Source organism: Zootoca vivipara, chromosome 8, assembly GCF_965207765.1.
Source record: "Zootoca vivipara chromosome 8, rZooViv2.hap1.1, whole genome shotgun sequence".
Lineage (NCBI taxonomy): Eukaryota > Metazoa > Chordata > Lepidosauria > Squamata > Lacertidae > Zootoca > Zootoca vivipara.
The window spans coordinates 73,656,433-73,671,959 of record NC_142591.1 but is presented as its reverse complement, the minus strand read 5'-3'; the positions used below and the strand labels follow the sequence as shown (position 1 = coordinate 73,671,959).

The following is a 15,527-nucleotide window of genomic DNA, read 5'->3' as shown; positions in this document are numbered from 1 at the left end:
CAATCATTGCTTCAACACTGGTGACCTTTGCTTCTTCCAGTACACTGGTATTAGTTCGCCTGTCTTCCCAAGTGATGTGTAAAATTGTTCGGAGATACCGTTGATGGAATCTTTCGAGGAGTTGGAGTAACACCCCAAGTGCGATTTTCGAGGCTCTGATTCCAGGAGGATATTCTGAGCCTGCCCCAGGCATTGAAAGAACCATTGACAGCACTGACCTTAGCTGTACTTCCCCCCTCCTTCAAAGTTCAACACCCAGAGGGCAGGCAGGTGGTGGCAAAACTACGGCAGATATTTCTAAAATTCACACTTTATCATGCTGTACTAGTAATGTAAACTTATAATAATATATTCAGTTGTCTACAAGACAGAGAGATACTAATAGTGCTTTAACCTGCTTCACTCATGCTGATACAGTTACTTTTCACACACACATTTTCTCTCAATCCAACTGACAGTTCAAGTAGTTATGGGCACTTCGTGACATGCAAACAACAAATTAATTAAGCCTGACAACATTCTTTGGAGACAAGTATTATCATGTGCTTTAAACACAAGGGTGAATGGACATATCAACTCCAGCCTTCCACTAAAAGCTGGCAACTTAAATTAGATGTTTAGTCTATGTGAAGGATGTCTTAAGATATATTGTGTGTTTTCTTTTCTTTACTTATGCAATTTGGCGAGGGGGACTCTGTGCAGCCAGGAAAAAACACACATTGCAACCTACATACGGGACATATTTGTAAAATAGAATGAGTCGAGAGTTCAAAAAGTGTGCATATACAGAGATAATGGCTCAAGGATACAACAACGCAAAGTTAGTGGTTTATTTTCCGTATACTACACACTGCAGAAGTGTACCAAACAACACACAGCTAGATCAAAATCTTCTCATATGCTGTTCTAACGATCAAGAAAGGGTTGCCCATTTTGTTCTCAATATTATCAGATCATTTACTTTCTTCTAGGATTAGGGCATATGTTACCTGATTGCATATGTTTGTGTGTGCATGCTTAGATTAAACCTGAGGGATAACTTAAATTCCTTTTAATTTAAATGGAAACCCCAAGTAATCAATATTGTCTCTTGCAGCTCTGTCATTCTGTAATCGTTCTTATATCCTTGCCAATTGGGTGAAAAGGTTTCACTATAGTTTAATTTTTTAATGAGAGGAGTTGCTATCCTTTCAATGGGTACCTTAGCATTAAGTGCACAGGAGGACTAGCTCAGACTGAAAAATCGACATACAGTGGTACCTTGTGTTACATACTGTCCCTCTTACGAATGTTGCAGGTTACGCGCTTCGCTAACCTGGAAGTAGATGCCCTTTGTTGCAACCTTTGCCCCGGGATGCAAGTGGAAGTTGCACTCCGGCGGTACAGCAGCAGCAGGAGGCCCCATTAGCGAAAGTGCGCCTCCTGTTACGAGTGGTTTCCTGTTACGAACGGACATCCAGAACGGATTAAGTACTTAACACGAGGTACCACTATACTACTTCTAAAAGTGGTCCTCCAGCTCCTTCTTGGAAGCCTACATGCAGTTCAGGACGTGTTAGGCTTAACGTACAGTGGTACCTTGGTTCTCGAACTTAATCCATTCTGGAAGTCTGTTCGACTCCTGAAACTGTTTGAAAACCAAGTTGTGGCTTCCAATTGGCTGCAGGAGCTTCCTGCACTCAAGCAGAAGCCACGTCAGATGTTCGGCTTCCGAAAAACGTTTGAAAAGCGCAACACTTACTTCCGGGTTTTTGGCATTCGGGAGCCAATTTGTTCGTCAACCAAGATGTTCGAGAACCAAGGTTTGACTGTACTAGGTACATTCAGCTATATCTCTGGTTTTTCTTTAATAAATTACAATTGTGTGTGTGTGTACAACACACACAGAGAGAGAAGTTGTTACTGGAATGGCCGCACAAAGGGACTCTCTCTCTAGCTAGAATCCCAATAAAATCTTTTCCCTCCCCCCGTGCTGTAATTAGCATTCAGGGAGGAAAGCTCATGTTGGCATAGATGGGAGCTTTTTTCTAAAACTAACTGTGCAAAGTGGGGGGGGGGCGTTGCTGAAGTGTTGGTTGCTTGGGAGAGAAGAGTTAACACACCCCACCTCATGTGTTGAGGTCTCCATGAGAATCCGTGAGGCTGTTGTCTAGTTGTTGTTGTTTTTAAACCCAGATTTTAATCATTCTGAAAAACTGGGTGTCATCAACATACGAACTTGGCTTCCTCCTTGATTCCAGATCATTTATGAATACCTTAAAAGCAGTGGAGGCTCATGGGGGGTGCATAATTATATATTCACTTTTTCTTATTCACTTAATAACAGGTTTATAACACACCATCTGAAGGAGCATCTCCACATCCTCTGAGGGTCTTCGGGAAGTTACAGAGAACTAGGCAGAAGGCCTTCTCGCTAGTGGCACCCACCCTGTGGAATGCCCTCCCATATGTACCATAAAGAACTATGGTACATAACTTTTAGAAGACATCTGAAGACATTGGGAACTTTTTAATGTGATATATATATATATCCTATATAATAATGTGATATATATATATTATATCCTATATAATAAAGTCCCTGTGTCTCTGCGTCCAGATTCCGTGTGTCCCTGGGTTACTGCGCATGTGCCCCAGGGACACAGGGATTGGAGGCAGAGACAACCGACAACCGCCGCTCCGACAACCGCCACTCCGAAGCCCCGTCTCATGCTGGAGGTGCGCTGCGAGGCGGCGGGGGAGAGAAGCGCTCCTCCCCCCCGCCGCCTTGCCACACACCGCCAGCATGGGACAGCACTTCCTCGGCAAAGGCAAGCAGGCGAGCTGTCTGCCTGCTTGCCGTAGCCGAGGAAGTTGAAGCAGCAGCGGGCAATTCAGCTGGGGGACTGGCTTGGCGGTGGCGGGAAAAAGGGGAGGAATTCCTCCCCTTCTTCCCGCCACCGCGAAGCCAGTCCCGGAGCCGAAGTATGGCATGGCAGGGTTTTTCGCCGTTTGCCTCCCCCTGGGGGGAAGCCAAACGGCGAAAAGCCCCCGCTGCGGGGTTGCCGGCTCTGTCGGGTGGGGGGGAGAAGCAGGAGATCCGCTCGGTCTTTGGCTTCTCCCTCCCCCTGCCCAACAGAGCTGGCATTTGGCTCTGTCAGGCGGGGGGAGGGAGAAGCAGAGGATCAGATTGCTTCTCCCTCCCCCCACCCGACAGAGCCGGCAACCCCGGGATTTGTGCTTTCTGTCGGCGGTGGGGGGGGGGAGGAACGAACGGAGAGAAAGGGCTGCTTTCAAAACTTGACTTCCTTCCCCCTCTTTCTGCCGTTCCTCAAATTTATTTTTAATATATTCTGCATATCCAAATTAACTTAATCTGCTCGTTTATTCATCTACTTTAAATATATGCTCTTATAAAACTGCAGGTTGTTGCAATGTTCTTATCGGTTTACAATTTATCTGTAAATATTCAACAAACCATTTCCATTCTTTTATAGAAAGTTCGTTATCCTGATTTCTTATTCTTCCGGTAAGAATAAGGCCGGTGAAACTTACTGGTTTTATGTTTTATATATGTTGTAATCCACCCAGAGTGGAAGGGGAGACCCAGACACATGGGCAGAGTATAAATAATAAAATATTATTATTATTATTATTATTATTATTATTATTATTATTATTATTATTGTTATTATTATGTCAAAAATGATCTCAAGGCAGGGTGCACAATTCAACCAAAGCAGCAGGTTTAGCATCAGATTTTTCCTTTTCCTGGGTGGGCTCCCTTCCCAGCTGGACAAGCTCCATCTGCCCCTCACTTCCTTCTAGGGCACGTTCAGAATCCACCATCTTGAGCATTGAATCCACCATTGGTTTCATCCGCTCAATCCAGTGGAGCCTATTTTCACATGCAGGGGAGGTTCCCAACTCACCAAAAAGACCAGACATGTGAGAATACTTTCACACTGCACATGTTGGGTGTGCCCATCCCTAGTCTCTGTTCCAGCCATGGCAAACCTGAAGCCTTCAAGATACCACTGAAATCCAACAACAGCCGAGCAACATCTGGAAAGACCACAGGGTCCCCATCCCTGTTCTCCATCACACTGCTTTTTCCGCAGCTTGCATGTGGAAAAGAAACAGCCATAAATACACTGACATATGTTGATTTCTTTTCCATACAGAGGAGTTTATTTTGTGCCTGCATCATAGTATCAGGGGCAGGTCCTTTAAACAGAATTATTATTCCTTGGCCTAAAGAATATAACTAAGTCTCGCACTGATAGTCAAGTTCCTCCCCCCCCCCTCCAAAAACATTTTTATATGTCTTTTTTAAAAAAAAAAAAGGAACTTGTACAACTTCTAAATGAAAGTGACGCTCCAGAGCCCCTGCAGCTGTCCGCCAAGTTTAGTCTTGTTCCACCGAAATAACTGGAGCAACATAGTTGGAGAACCATGACAAGACAACCAGACACAAGGCAACAAAAAAGGCTTTTTCGGAGAGGCACCAAAGGCAGATTGAGATTGAATCCTGACAAGACAGAAGTACTGTTTGTGGGGGACAGGAGGCGGGCAGGTGTGGAGGACTCCCTGGTCCTGAATGGGGTAACTGTGCCCCTGAAGGACCAGGTGCGCAGCCTGGGAGTCATTCTGCACTCACAGCTGTCCATGGAGGTGCAGGTCAACTCTGTGTCCAGGGCAGCTGTTTATCAGCTCCATCTGGTACACAGGCTGAGACCCTACCTGCCCGCAGACTGTCTCGCCAGAGTGGTGCATGCTCTGGTTATCTCCCGCTTGGACTACTGCAATGCACTCTACGTGGGGCTACCTTTGAAGGTGACCCGGAAACTACAACTAATCCAGAATGCGGCAGCTAGACTGGTGACTGGGAGCGGCCGCCGAAACCACATAGCACCGGTCCTGAAAGACCTACATTGGCTCCCAGTACGTTTCCAAGCACAATTCAAAGTGTTGGTGCTGACCTTTAAAGCCCTAAACGGCCTCGGTCCAGTATACCTGAAGGAGCGTCTCCACCCCCATCGTTCTGCCCAGACACTGATGTCCAGCGCTGAGGGCCTTCTGGCAGTTCCCTCGCTATGAGAAGTTACAGGGAATCAGGAAGAGGGCCTTCTCGGTAGTGGCACCCACCCTATGGAATGCCCTCCCACCAGAGGTCAAAGAGAATAACAAATACCAGACCTTTAGAAGGCATCTTAAGGCAGCCCTGTTTAGGGAAGCTTTTAATGTTTTATGGATTTCTGTATTTTAATATTTTGTTGGAAGCCGCCCAGAGTGGCTGAGGGAACCCGGCCAGATGGGCGGGGTATAATTAAAAGAGTTTTATGCCACGTGTACTCAGGAACGGTGAGAGCAGAAATAACCCACTGCCCCTTTTATCTTGCACAGAAAAGATTTTTCAACGCAAGGAAGCTCAGGAAAGCGACCGAAGGAATCACTCTCTTGTTTGGAGAGAGAAGCTGATCCTGGCAAAATGGGTTGAGTGGATTAGTGGGCCATTGAGCTTAAAACTATGCAAGCGTGAAGAGAAGCTAAGTGCCTGGCCAGGGAAGGTTGAGGATAGAAACCAGAAGAACAGAGACTCTGTTGATGATTGAACACTCTGTAAACCGTGGTTACATTTCCAGGGAGCTCCCATCAGTCATTAGTAAAGAAACCATTTGCCTTTCAGGACATCAGAACTGGACTCACCTGTCCAGGTCAATGTTCATCATTAGCTTTCCAATAGCGGCTACAAAAAAAAAATGCCTCTGAACTTTCTAAGGCTGAACCATTTCTCTTATTATGTAACCTATTCTGCATTTCACGTTTTTATTCATAAATCGACTGGGCTACGTCCATTCTGAAGGGTGGCGTACTGTATACTCTGGTTTTTCTTCAGATCATATAAATCTTTCACCTTTTACATTCCAAATAAAGGTGATTGCTTTCCTCTCTTTCATTCAAAGGGGTACTAACTCTCTAAAAGGGAGGTTTGACTTAGCAAACATAGCCTGTTGCCATTGATAGATCAATTCGCCACGAATCTGTGTAACCCTGTTCCTAGAGAGCAGTGTTATGCATGTATACTTGAAAGCACATCCCACTGGGGTCAATGGAGCTTACTCCCAAGTAAGCGTGCTTAGGACTAGTCTGACGGAGCAATCCAAACTACAGGAAGCCAGCCTGATTTACGCTGGGCTAAACTATGCCAGTGTAACTCACCTGCATTCAAAACTCAGTTCAGGAGCAGAGTTACTGGTACTTCCAGCTGAGCCAACCTTTATTATTATTATTATTATTATTATTATTATTATTATTATTATTATTATTATTTGTATACCGGCCTTCATCCGGTAGTTCACAACATAGAAATATAAAAATGAGAACACATAATACATAATAAGGCAAAAACTATCCCCCTCCCAGAAAGACAAAGGCCATATATTGGTTAATCAACCAAAGGCCTGGTTACAAAGGAATGTTTTCACCTGGTGCCTAAAGATATATCATGAAATCACAGTATCTATGGCTGAGACAGCTCAGTCAACCTATTCCAAAATCAGCCCATCCCTGGGGATCTTCAGTTTGGATTACTTCCTGAATCTGGTTTTTCTTCAGATCATATAAATCTTTCACCTTTTACATTCCAAATAATGACTATGTGTTTTGAATTCTATAATAGCATGAAAAAATACCCGATTTGCTCCCAGAAGCCATTTAAGCACAAAGCATGTCTTATTATAAACATACTCTACACTGGCACACAAAGACACCATTACCCTTGACAAACCTAGTTTGTTAATCAGAAAATGACATCATTCTTGCTCAAGGCTTACATATTGGGAAGTTGATTGGCATGGAGTTTTCCAAGGACACATTCCTGTTGGTTTTTATCTTAATAGACAACTCAACATCCTAACCTTACTTGGCCAAGTCTATGGATGGGGGAGGATTTGAAGAAAACTTCCCAACTCCACATCTGGTGGGCCATGCTCAGATTGGAATGTAGACTTGCGGAACGGATCTACTTTTACGAACACCACTACTAAATTTGCTGCTTTAACAGGTGTGCAGAGCACTGGAACTGAACCAAAATACATTATCGTTACTGATGTGCAGCATTTTGTTCTTATAATAATTAACGATGTATTTAAAAAGTCACTGCTGTGAGTAATGGTTGAGACAGAACAAAACGAAATGTTGGCTTGCAACAATGCCCACCGTGTATATTACAATGTGGCCTGCTTTAGAAAACACTGAAAACATTGCCGTGTTACATTCCTTCCCCACAAACTCTGACCTTCTACTTCTGGAAGTTGTGTACTTTCAATATCCTTCGTTGGGATGGCAGGCTTCACCTTGGGTTTTGCCGAGGTCTCCTTCTTCTTCTCAATATCTTTAACTGCAAAGGTGGACAGAGTTAAAACAGGAACACCTAAGCATAACAAATCCTGCACCCCAGTGATAAAATGGGATTCTTTATATGAGATTACCATGTTGTGCTACATGTGGCTGTTTGTGTTCCATTTCTCCCATGCTCTAATTTTGAATTAAAATGTTTAGGCTTCTTTTTGGGCCCATAGCAGCTGCCAAATAATTTTTGGCAAAAATAGAATAAAACAGATTTTTTTAAAAAGAAAGAAAACAAAATAAACCGTTCGCCAGCAAAATGAGCAGAATTGGCATTTGGCAGGCATCAGGTCAGCAAAGGCTGGTCTCGCTTAGCACAATGCATGGCTGAGGCCCAATCTGCACAAGACATTTAAAGCAGGCAACAAGGATGCAACAGAGCTTAACTCTCGCACCCAAGGCCAGCCCATGTGAAAAGAGTCTTCAGGAGTCCCAGACTTGTGCGACAGATGTCACAAATTCCTCTCTCTGAGCCGTTAATGTCCAAATCTGGTGAGCAGAGAACCAACTCAAAAAGGCATGACTGATTTGAATATTCAGAGACTGCAATGGAAGCAGTATTTTAGGTATCCAAACCCTAAAAGGCTTTACAGTATAATCTTAAACCAACCCCTTAACTATTGGCTAATAGCGAATACAGTGCTAATGAAAGTCTTGTCTTTTTTCCAAGCTATAATGAAGAGAAATGGTTCTTGGCGTTTCTGCCGAATTATTTTAATGTTACCCTTATCTGTTCTTCATTAGACTAGAAACAACCCTTTCAGATGCTTCTTATATCTCTGAATTCTTTTAAAAAACTAAACTAAACTAAAAAAAACCATTGCCGTCAGTCTCCTCTGAATCCTCTCCAATTTGTACAGTCCTCCTAAAATGTGGAAAACTAAATATAGTGTATCGGATGATACTGCAGCAAGACCATGCCTCTATTATTGTGTAACTGACTTAATAAAAGCCATCTATTAAAAGCATTTGTTGGGGAGGAGGTGGCTGCATCTTATTAAAAAATCATGTTCTGCTCATGGCCCTCTTTCAGTCTTGCTACTGATCTGTCAGTTATACATTTCCCCTTTTATATTTTTCATCCTTCCTTTGGGCCTTTTCACGTATTATGGCTTGCTAGTGAAAAGACGCTCTTAAAGGCATCGCCACCAAACCTTGGTTACAAAGTGAGGATATACGCAATACACTTAATTTGCAAACACAAGTTTGTAAAACTCCAGTTTGTTCACACATTATTTTATTCTCTTGTTACTTAGGCTGCTTTAAATATGCAGTTTATATTTGACTTCCTTTGGTAATGTTTTCTTTTGAAATGTTTAAGGTAGAAAAAAAACTGTTAACTTTGCAGCGTTTAATATGCATTCCGTAGCTGACCTCCTTTGTAATGTTTTATTTTGAAATCTTTGAGATGATATTTTAGCTTCCTGTTAGTTCTGCTGTTTTGAATGTATACTTTCTTCAGTAATGCTTTATTCTGGACAGTTTTCTTTCAGTGTTTTAATGTATCTTGTAAACCGCTTTGAGATTTTGATCTTAAAAAATATTCAGTGGTTTAGAAATGAAATAAAAAATAATAGTAACAATAATATTTATGTGAATCGGCCGCTAAAATAAAGCTGAATCTCAGTGGTCTTAAGAAATGTTAACTACATACCACATTTCTTAGAGTCGCTCTGTTTGTCACCTGAAGCAAAAGCAGTCACAGGGCACCTTAAAGACTAACAAATTATTTGTGGACTGCAGTCTACTTTAACAGATGTATGACCTGTTATTCTGAGTTTCAGGTATATCTACACTTGGGATAAGGGTTGTTGGGGGAATTATTTTATTTATTAGATTTATATACTGCACTTCATCAAAAGATCTCGGGGCGTTTCACAAGGTAATGAATTCCTCATCATGCTGCATGTGTTAATTGACTTACCGATGTTGGTACACCTGTGTTGTCAACACAATTGTGTTTATTTTTTGGATGAACTACCACTGTTAATAAGACACTTATCACTGCATCTACTTTTTAGCATTTCATTTCCCTCTGCTGACTTCACTGTTTCCCACCTCCTCCCAATGCCACCCAAACATGTGTACATATTTCCCTGCAACTCAGGATAACTGTCGTCGGCAAAAGATTTTGACATGGCAAACATGTCAGTCTTTAAGGTGCCCACGGAACTCTTTCTCACTTACAGCACATCCACATTTAAGACAGAAAAGGCGGGCTCCAAGAGGCACAAGATGTCTGATTTCATTCAGACAAGCCGTTATGCTGCCATGAGGATGTCTCGCTGCAGCCAATAAAAACAGACCAAAGCCAAGCTTTGGAATATACTGTCAGCCTTGCATTCTAAATCACACTGTCAACCTTGCTTTTCCGGTGGAATTAAGCAACTCTGAAAACAACCACAGCTAATAACTCAGAGCCTGGATCAACCATTCAACAGTTTGCTCTTTAACTTTAAAGCAGCATGTGGCTTGGCGGGTTTCTTGCATTGGAGTGTTATATCAAATAATACAGCCAGTTACGTTGAGAAATGGCTCTGAGAGTGCTTGGACTAGGTTCTCTTCATCTGCAATGATCAGGCCTCTGCCAATGGACACAGGGTTACCTTCTGGGTCCAGACCCGTATACAGGGCCATCCCTAGGCCCAGGCTGGGTGGTGCAAGGCGCCAGGGCGCCTGGCCATCAGGGGCGTGTTGTTAGGTTTTTCCTTTAAGACTGATGTGGTCAATGGTGCTACACAGAGATGTGTGTTTGTAACCTTGTTCTGAATGTTAACACACCTGTGAGCTTTTGCTAATTTGAATAACTGAAGGTAGAGTTTGGTTACTGTAATGTGATTGGGTAATTGACTATTTTGAATTCTGTATTTAAGCTACCCAAATGGTTCATGGGTGTGGTGGTGGTGATGTATTGTGAAATGAGAGGAAAGGAGTAGAGGAGTGTGGTGTATATAATTGTAAATAAAAGCAAGCAAAGATACTGAAGATGACTTTGTTATTTCGTCGACCCTGCCGCTGTTGCCACTCAGTTGGTGCGTATTTTGCCCAACACGCGGAAGGGGCGCCGAACGCTGGTGTTCAGCGTTGAGTGGCTCAGCTGTTGAGTGGCTTCAGGCCGCTCTCCAGAGGTGCGCAGGGAGCGCTGGCCTGGGGCCACCTGAACAACTGAGAGGCGCAGCGCGGCGGCCCCAGGCTCACGCTCCCCGCGCGCCTCCATAGCTTTGCACGGGGAGCGGGAGCCTGGGGCCTCCTCCGCGCCTCTCAGTTTTTGAGCGGCTTCAGGCCACTCTCTGGAGGCATGCAGGGAGCGGGAGCCTGGGGCTGCCTCCTCCACGCCTCTCAGCTCCCCACGCGCCCCTCCTGCCTGCCTCACTCACGGGGGGCGCCGGAGGGATCTTGGCACCAGTGCGCCAGATATAGTTAAGGTGGCCCTGCCCGTATATTTTAGGGGCAAACATGTGGTCATTGCCACTGACCCACCCACAGCACCAATGGGCACAAAAATCAGCTAGAGAGAGCACTCCCCGCAAGAGGCAGAGACACGGAAGGGAAGATCTGATTGCATATCGGATAAGCATCCACGTCATACCATTCGGTTGTAGCAAAGGAGAGCCTGCTCTGTGAGCTTGCGAGGGATGTCGCAGGCTACCAAAATCTCTGAGCTAATGCACACACCACAAGTATTGGATCCCACCTGTACTCTGGTTTACATCTGACGGAGGAAGTCCACTGGCCGTTTCTTATGACAACACAACCATACTTGGCTCTGCACCTAGAGGGTATATGATAGGGCTGCCATTCGTCTGGGTTTTCCTGGAAACATCCAGGAATCGGGAAGAAAAATGGCGTCCAGGAGTATTTTTGTGCAGAATTGTCAAGGGGGGTGATTTTTTTGCTGTTGTTAAATCCTTTAAAAAATGTGAAAAAGCTCAACAACTTCGGCCTAATAAAAGGCTCAACAACTTTGTCCAGATTTTCACTTTTGGGAATATGGCAACCCTGGTATATGCTCCAGCTCAGAGTTTTTTAAGATCAGTGTCTGGAGTTGGGAGAATTCAGACAGGTACCTTAGTACTCCATATTATGTACAGTGGTACCTCGGTTTTCGAACATCTACACTGATGAACATTTTGGATTTCGAACGTCATAAACCCAGAAGTAAATGCTTCAGTTTTCGAACAAACCTTGAAAGTCGAACATGCCACGAGGCTTCCGCTGAGTGCAAGATCCTGCGCCCTAGCTGTTGGCTATTGAGTTTTCAGTTTTTGAACATTTCAGAACTCGAACGGGCTTCCGGAATGAATTACATTCGAAAAGCAAGGTACCACTGTACTGTGATTGGTACATAAAAAAGACAGAATCTGCCATATACCAATTTGGACCGTTGGTCCATTTAGCTTAGTATGGTCTACACTGTCAGCAGCCCTCCAGAGGTGCATACAGGGGCAGCCCTAGCTGGAGATGCTGGGAATTAAACCTGCAATCTTCTGCATGTTACTCTATGTAGCTCTACTGCTGAGCTATGGCCCTTCCCCAAAGGCAGTGGTTCTCCAGAGTCTTATGAAGGGGTCTTTCCCACCACTTATTAGTTAGTATTTTAAACTATCTCTTTCCCCATCCTCATTTTTTATGGTGTAAGGGATTGAACTTGGAACATGCAAAGCATGTGTTCTACCATGGAGCTTTAAGCTGGAACTGGAGAAGCTGGAGTTCTCTAAGTACTAAATAAAGTATGGCTGCATTGCCCAGGGAAGAGCTCAGAGGGTGCAAATCAATGTCACACTATTACGGAATGAACTCTCCACTCTTCCTGCTACACACTGTTCTGGAGGTTCTCTTGCCCTTCCACCAAGCTGATTTGTGGGTTGTGTTGGAAGTGGGGGGGGGATGTAAGCCCCAGTTGCACCAGCAGGACTCATTGCAGTGGCTCCTGCTAACACAACTGTTTAGTTGAATCTGCCCCCCCCCCATGTCTGCACCAGCGTTTCTTTTCGACTTTGGATCCTTGATTCCAAGACTCTGCGGTGTGATGACAGGCCAAGAAAGAACACATTCCCCATTGCAAAACCCATTTCAAATGCTCATCTCGAAAACCAGCTTCTTGCAAAGCCCTGTGAGAAACGTAGATAACGGGAGAGAAAACATACTTCGGAACTGGCCTTGAGCCGCTTTGCTTTCCTGATCCTTAGCAAGCGCCACAATCTGAACCGTATAACCCTGATCGGGGATAAGGCCTTGAATAATTGCTTTGTTTGCATTGTTTTGAAGAGTGAGCTCGTTGGTTTTTCCACCTGCCAAAAAGGGGGAAAAGATCAGAGTTGCATTTTTAATTTAAAAACAAAAATAGCACAGAGATCCACGTTTTTGTATGTGACATGCAATGTTCCCATTTCGTAAAGGCAACATAAATCCACAGTTAAACTATATAAACATGCAAAGCTGTCTTGTACCAAATCAGAACGGTCCCATTTGTTCCAGAACTTTTTTTGTGTAACTTTCCGAGGAAAAAGGCACTCTGCATTCCATCACCCACACCCCACCCAAACCCCTCCAAAATCCTAAAGCAGTTATTAAAGCCTCTTTAGATTCCAGCTTGGATATGGAGATACATAAATAAGCAGCTCTATGCATTCATATATTCCTCGACACAATACGATACTTCCTAGGCGTAAGTTGGAACATACAGCATTAAATCGTGTTTCTACCTGTCTCCTCATTGGGGAATGACTCATTAATCCTTTGCAATCACAGGTAGCAAAGCTACAGAGCCTTGAGCAATCTGGGATCCCTTTCCATAACATGAAGCACAACATGAAGTTGAAATGCATACACTACAAGACACAAGGGATGGAGTCTGTATGGCTGCATATCAACCCCAAATAAAAAGTGCTGCTTGTAGAAAACTAGCATGTCAAGAAGACATGCTTGGCAGGGGGTTGGACTGGGTGGCCCTTGTGGTCTCTTCCAACTCTATGATTCTATGATTCTAAACATTCCTAAGGCAACATTCAAGAATGATTGCTCGACCCACATTATGAAGCTGTATGTGCAGGTCCTGATTTATGAACACAATGCATTCCCTGGAAGTCATCCGTTATGCAAGTGTTTGCATAGCAAGTTGATGAGTTCCATTCACATAATGAGTTGATGAGTTCCATTGATTCCTACGGGGAAATTTCTAATGCGTTCCCAACCACAGACTCTGCAGTGCATATAGTGAGGTTTGGGTACAAATTCCTTGTGTTTGCATGAGTGAATTGTTGCACAGTGAACATTCATAAAGTGTGACCTGTGTGTATTATTTTTGAGAATTCATACTTGATGAACTTTAGAGTCATCTTGGCATGTAACAAGAGGACATCACTCACCACCCCTAATATGACCAAATGCAAACGGACAAGGTCTGTTTATAAGGAAGTAAGAAATAGTGAAGAAATCTGATTTGGCTACATTTAAAGTCAAATCTATCAAATGTGGACTTTCTGAAACTATCCAAATTTTGCAATGCAGTTCCCCAACCAAAAAATGTTTAGAAAGATTCATGTAATGGGGAAAGAGTGCATTAAAATGATGATATTAGTGAAGAATAACAAAAACACACTACATTAAGGAAAACTGCTTGCAAAAATGTGTACATTAGTCAAAACTGCATACAGCCAGTGTGTTTATTAGGAGAAATTCAGACTAAAATGCTGGTGAATTTTATGAGGATTAAAAAAAAAGTAATTGCAATTTCTGCAAAATGTAAAGAACTGAAATTTGAAAGAATGAAAAACTCAGCGAAATGAAATTGACAGGTCCTTCCATCCCTATAAGTGGGTGGCTTGCAAGCCTTCCCCTCCAGAGAAGACTTATCTGCATCCAACACCTGTCTGTTGCAGAAGATTCTGCAGCATGCCTAAAGTATGCTGGAACCAGTTCTATGGCTAGAGAGGGAGGGCTCCTAAGGGTTTAAGTCTCATGAAAGAGAAAGGAACAGAGACTCTGGCATAGCTTGTATTGCAAAGAATGATAGTTTATTTAGGCATGGGCATAATTCCAGAAAGGGAAGATTAAAGTTGCCAGATAGTGACTCTCAAAAACTTATTATTATTTTTTTTAAAAACAGGTGAAGGCTAAACTTTTTGGCAGTTAGGTCAAAATCTGTACAAGTCCCATATAGCCCCGGAGGCAGCAGAAGCAAAGTCCCAATCTGAACACTGTGGGAGAAATGTTTGCATCAATACATATAGCTGGCATGGCAAGAAGCTTGCGACCATATTGATGGGGTGGATTGCAAAATGTCTGGTCCTTGGAATTGCTACATGACAATGGCAACCTCCTGCCCACAGGCTTAGTCAGGCCTGCCAGACCTCCCCATTTGGCCCATGAGGCTGTCTCAGCCAAGCCATGCCTTATGTATCACACGACATCAGGTGTGAGGAAGTTAAAGACAGGGCTTTGAAGCATCACCGATCAGTTGCACCTGGAAAGTTCAGTTCTGCAAGCCCAGACAATCAGCTGATCACTCAGGTTTGCAACGCATCAAATGCAAGCACTGTCCCTAACAGTTTGGTTATAAGCAGCTCCGTGTTTGCAGTTCAAAACTGTTAACTGCCAAACTCTTCAGAACAGAACAGGCATATTGTAGACATAAGGCATGCTCTCAATAAACAGCCTTTAACCTAATGCAAACATTGTTTAACTAGGCGAAAGAGTAGGTTTAGAGGAATAGTCCAAATATATGTTGCTCTCCCCCAAATATACCTTTGATGCATGATGCAAGTTTTAACTTCTCGGTTTCTTTACAACTAGAGTTTCTGCAGCAACAGCCAGAATAATATCTCTTCAGCAAACATTATCCTCAAGGGCAAACTACAAGTTACACACAGATGTGTGCAAGGAAGCGCCAACTCTTTTCTCTCTTTTTTAAGGGCTTGCTAAAGGCTGCAGTTCTGCGCTCAGCAGCAACAGCATGATGATGCTGAATTTCTGCCAAATTTCAAAAGAATCCAGGCTGCATGATGTGTATAACATGCAATTTCCCCCTCGGTTACAATAATACTGTGAGTATTCAGCCAACGGAGTCTTGCATGCTGGCATAATGGTAACCTTACCTTCCAAGTCCCGGACTGCAGAATCCGGGACCGGCAGCTGTG

At 43.6% G+C, this 15,527-nt stretch overlaps 1 protein-coding gene across 6 annotated transcripts in view; it reads right to left on the bottom strand.

Annotated features, from left to right (window-relative positions):
• COL14A1 (collagen type XIV alpha 1 chain) overlaps nt 1–15,527 on the bottom strand; it is a 121,862-nt gene that overhangs the window by 86,471 nt on the left and 19,864 nt on the right. For 5 of the 6 annotated variants that reach the window (XM_088675874.1, XM_060277650.2, XM_035126180.3 and 2 more), the window contains exons 4-5: nt 12,537–12,680; nt 7,280–7,381 (exon numbers count right to left, since the gene is read on the bottom strand). The exons of the other annotated variant lie outside the window; for it this stretch is intronic. In XM_088675874.1, the coding sequence (XP_088532000.1) occupies nt 7,280–7,381; nt 12,537–12,680 (246 nt within the window). The remainder of the gene's footprint in view (nt 1–7,279; nt 7,382–12,536; nt 12,681–15,527) is intronic. 6 annotated transcript variants of the gene reach the window in all.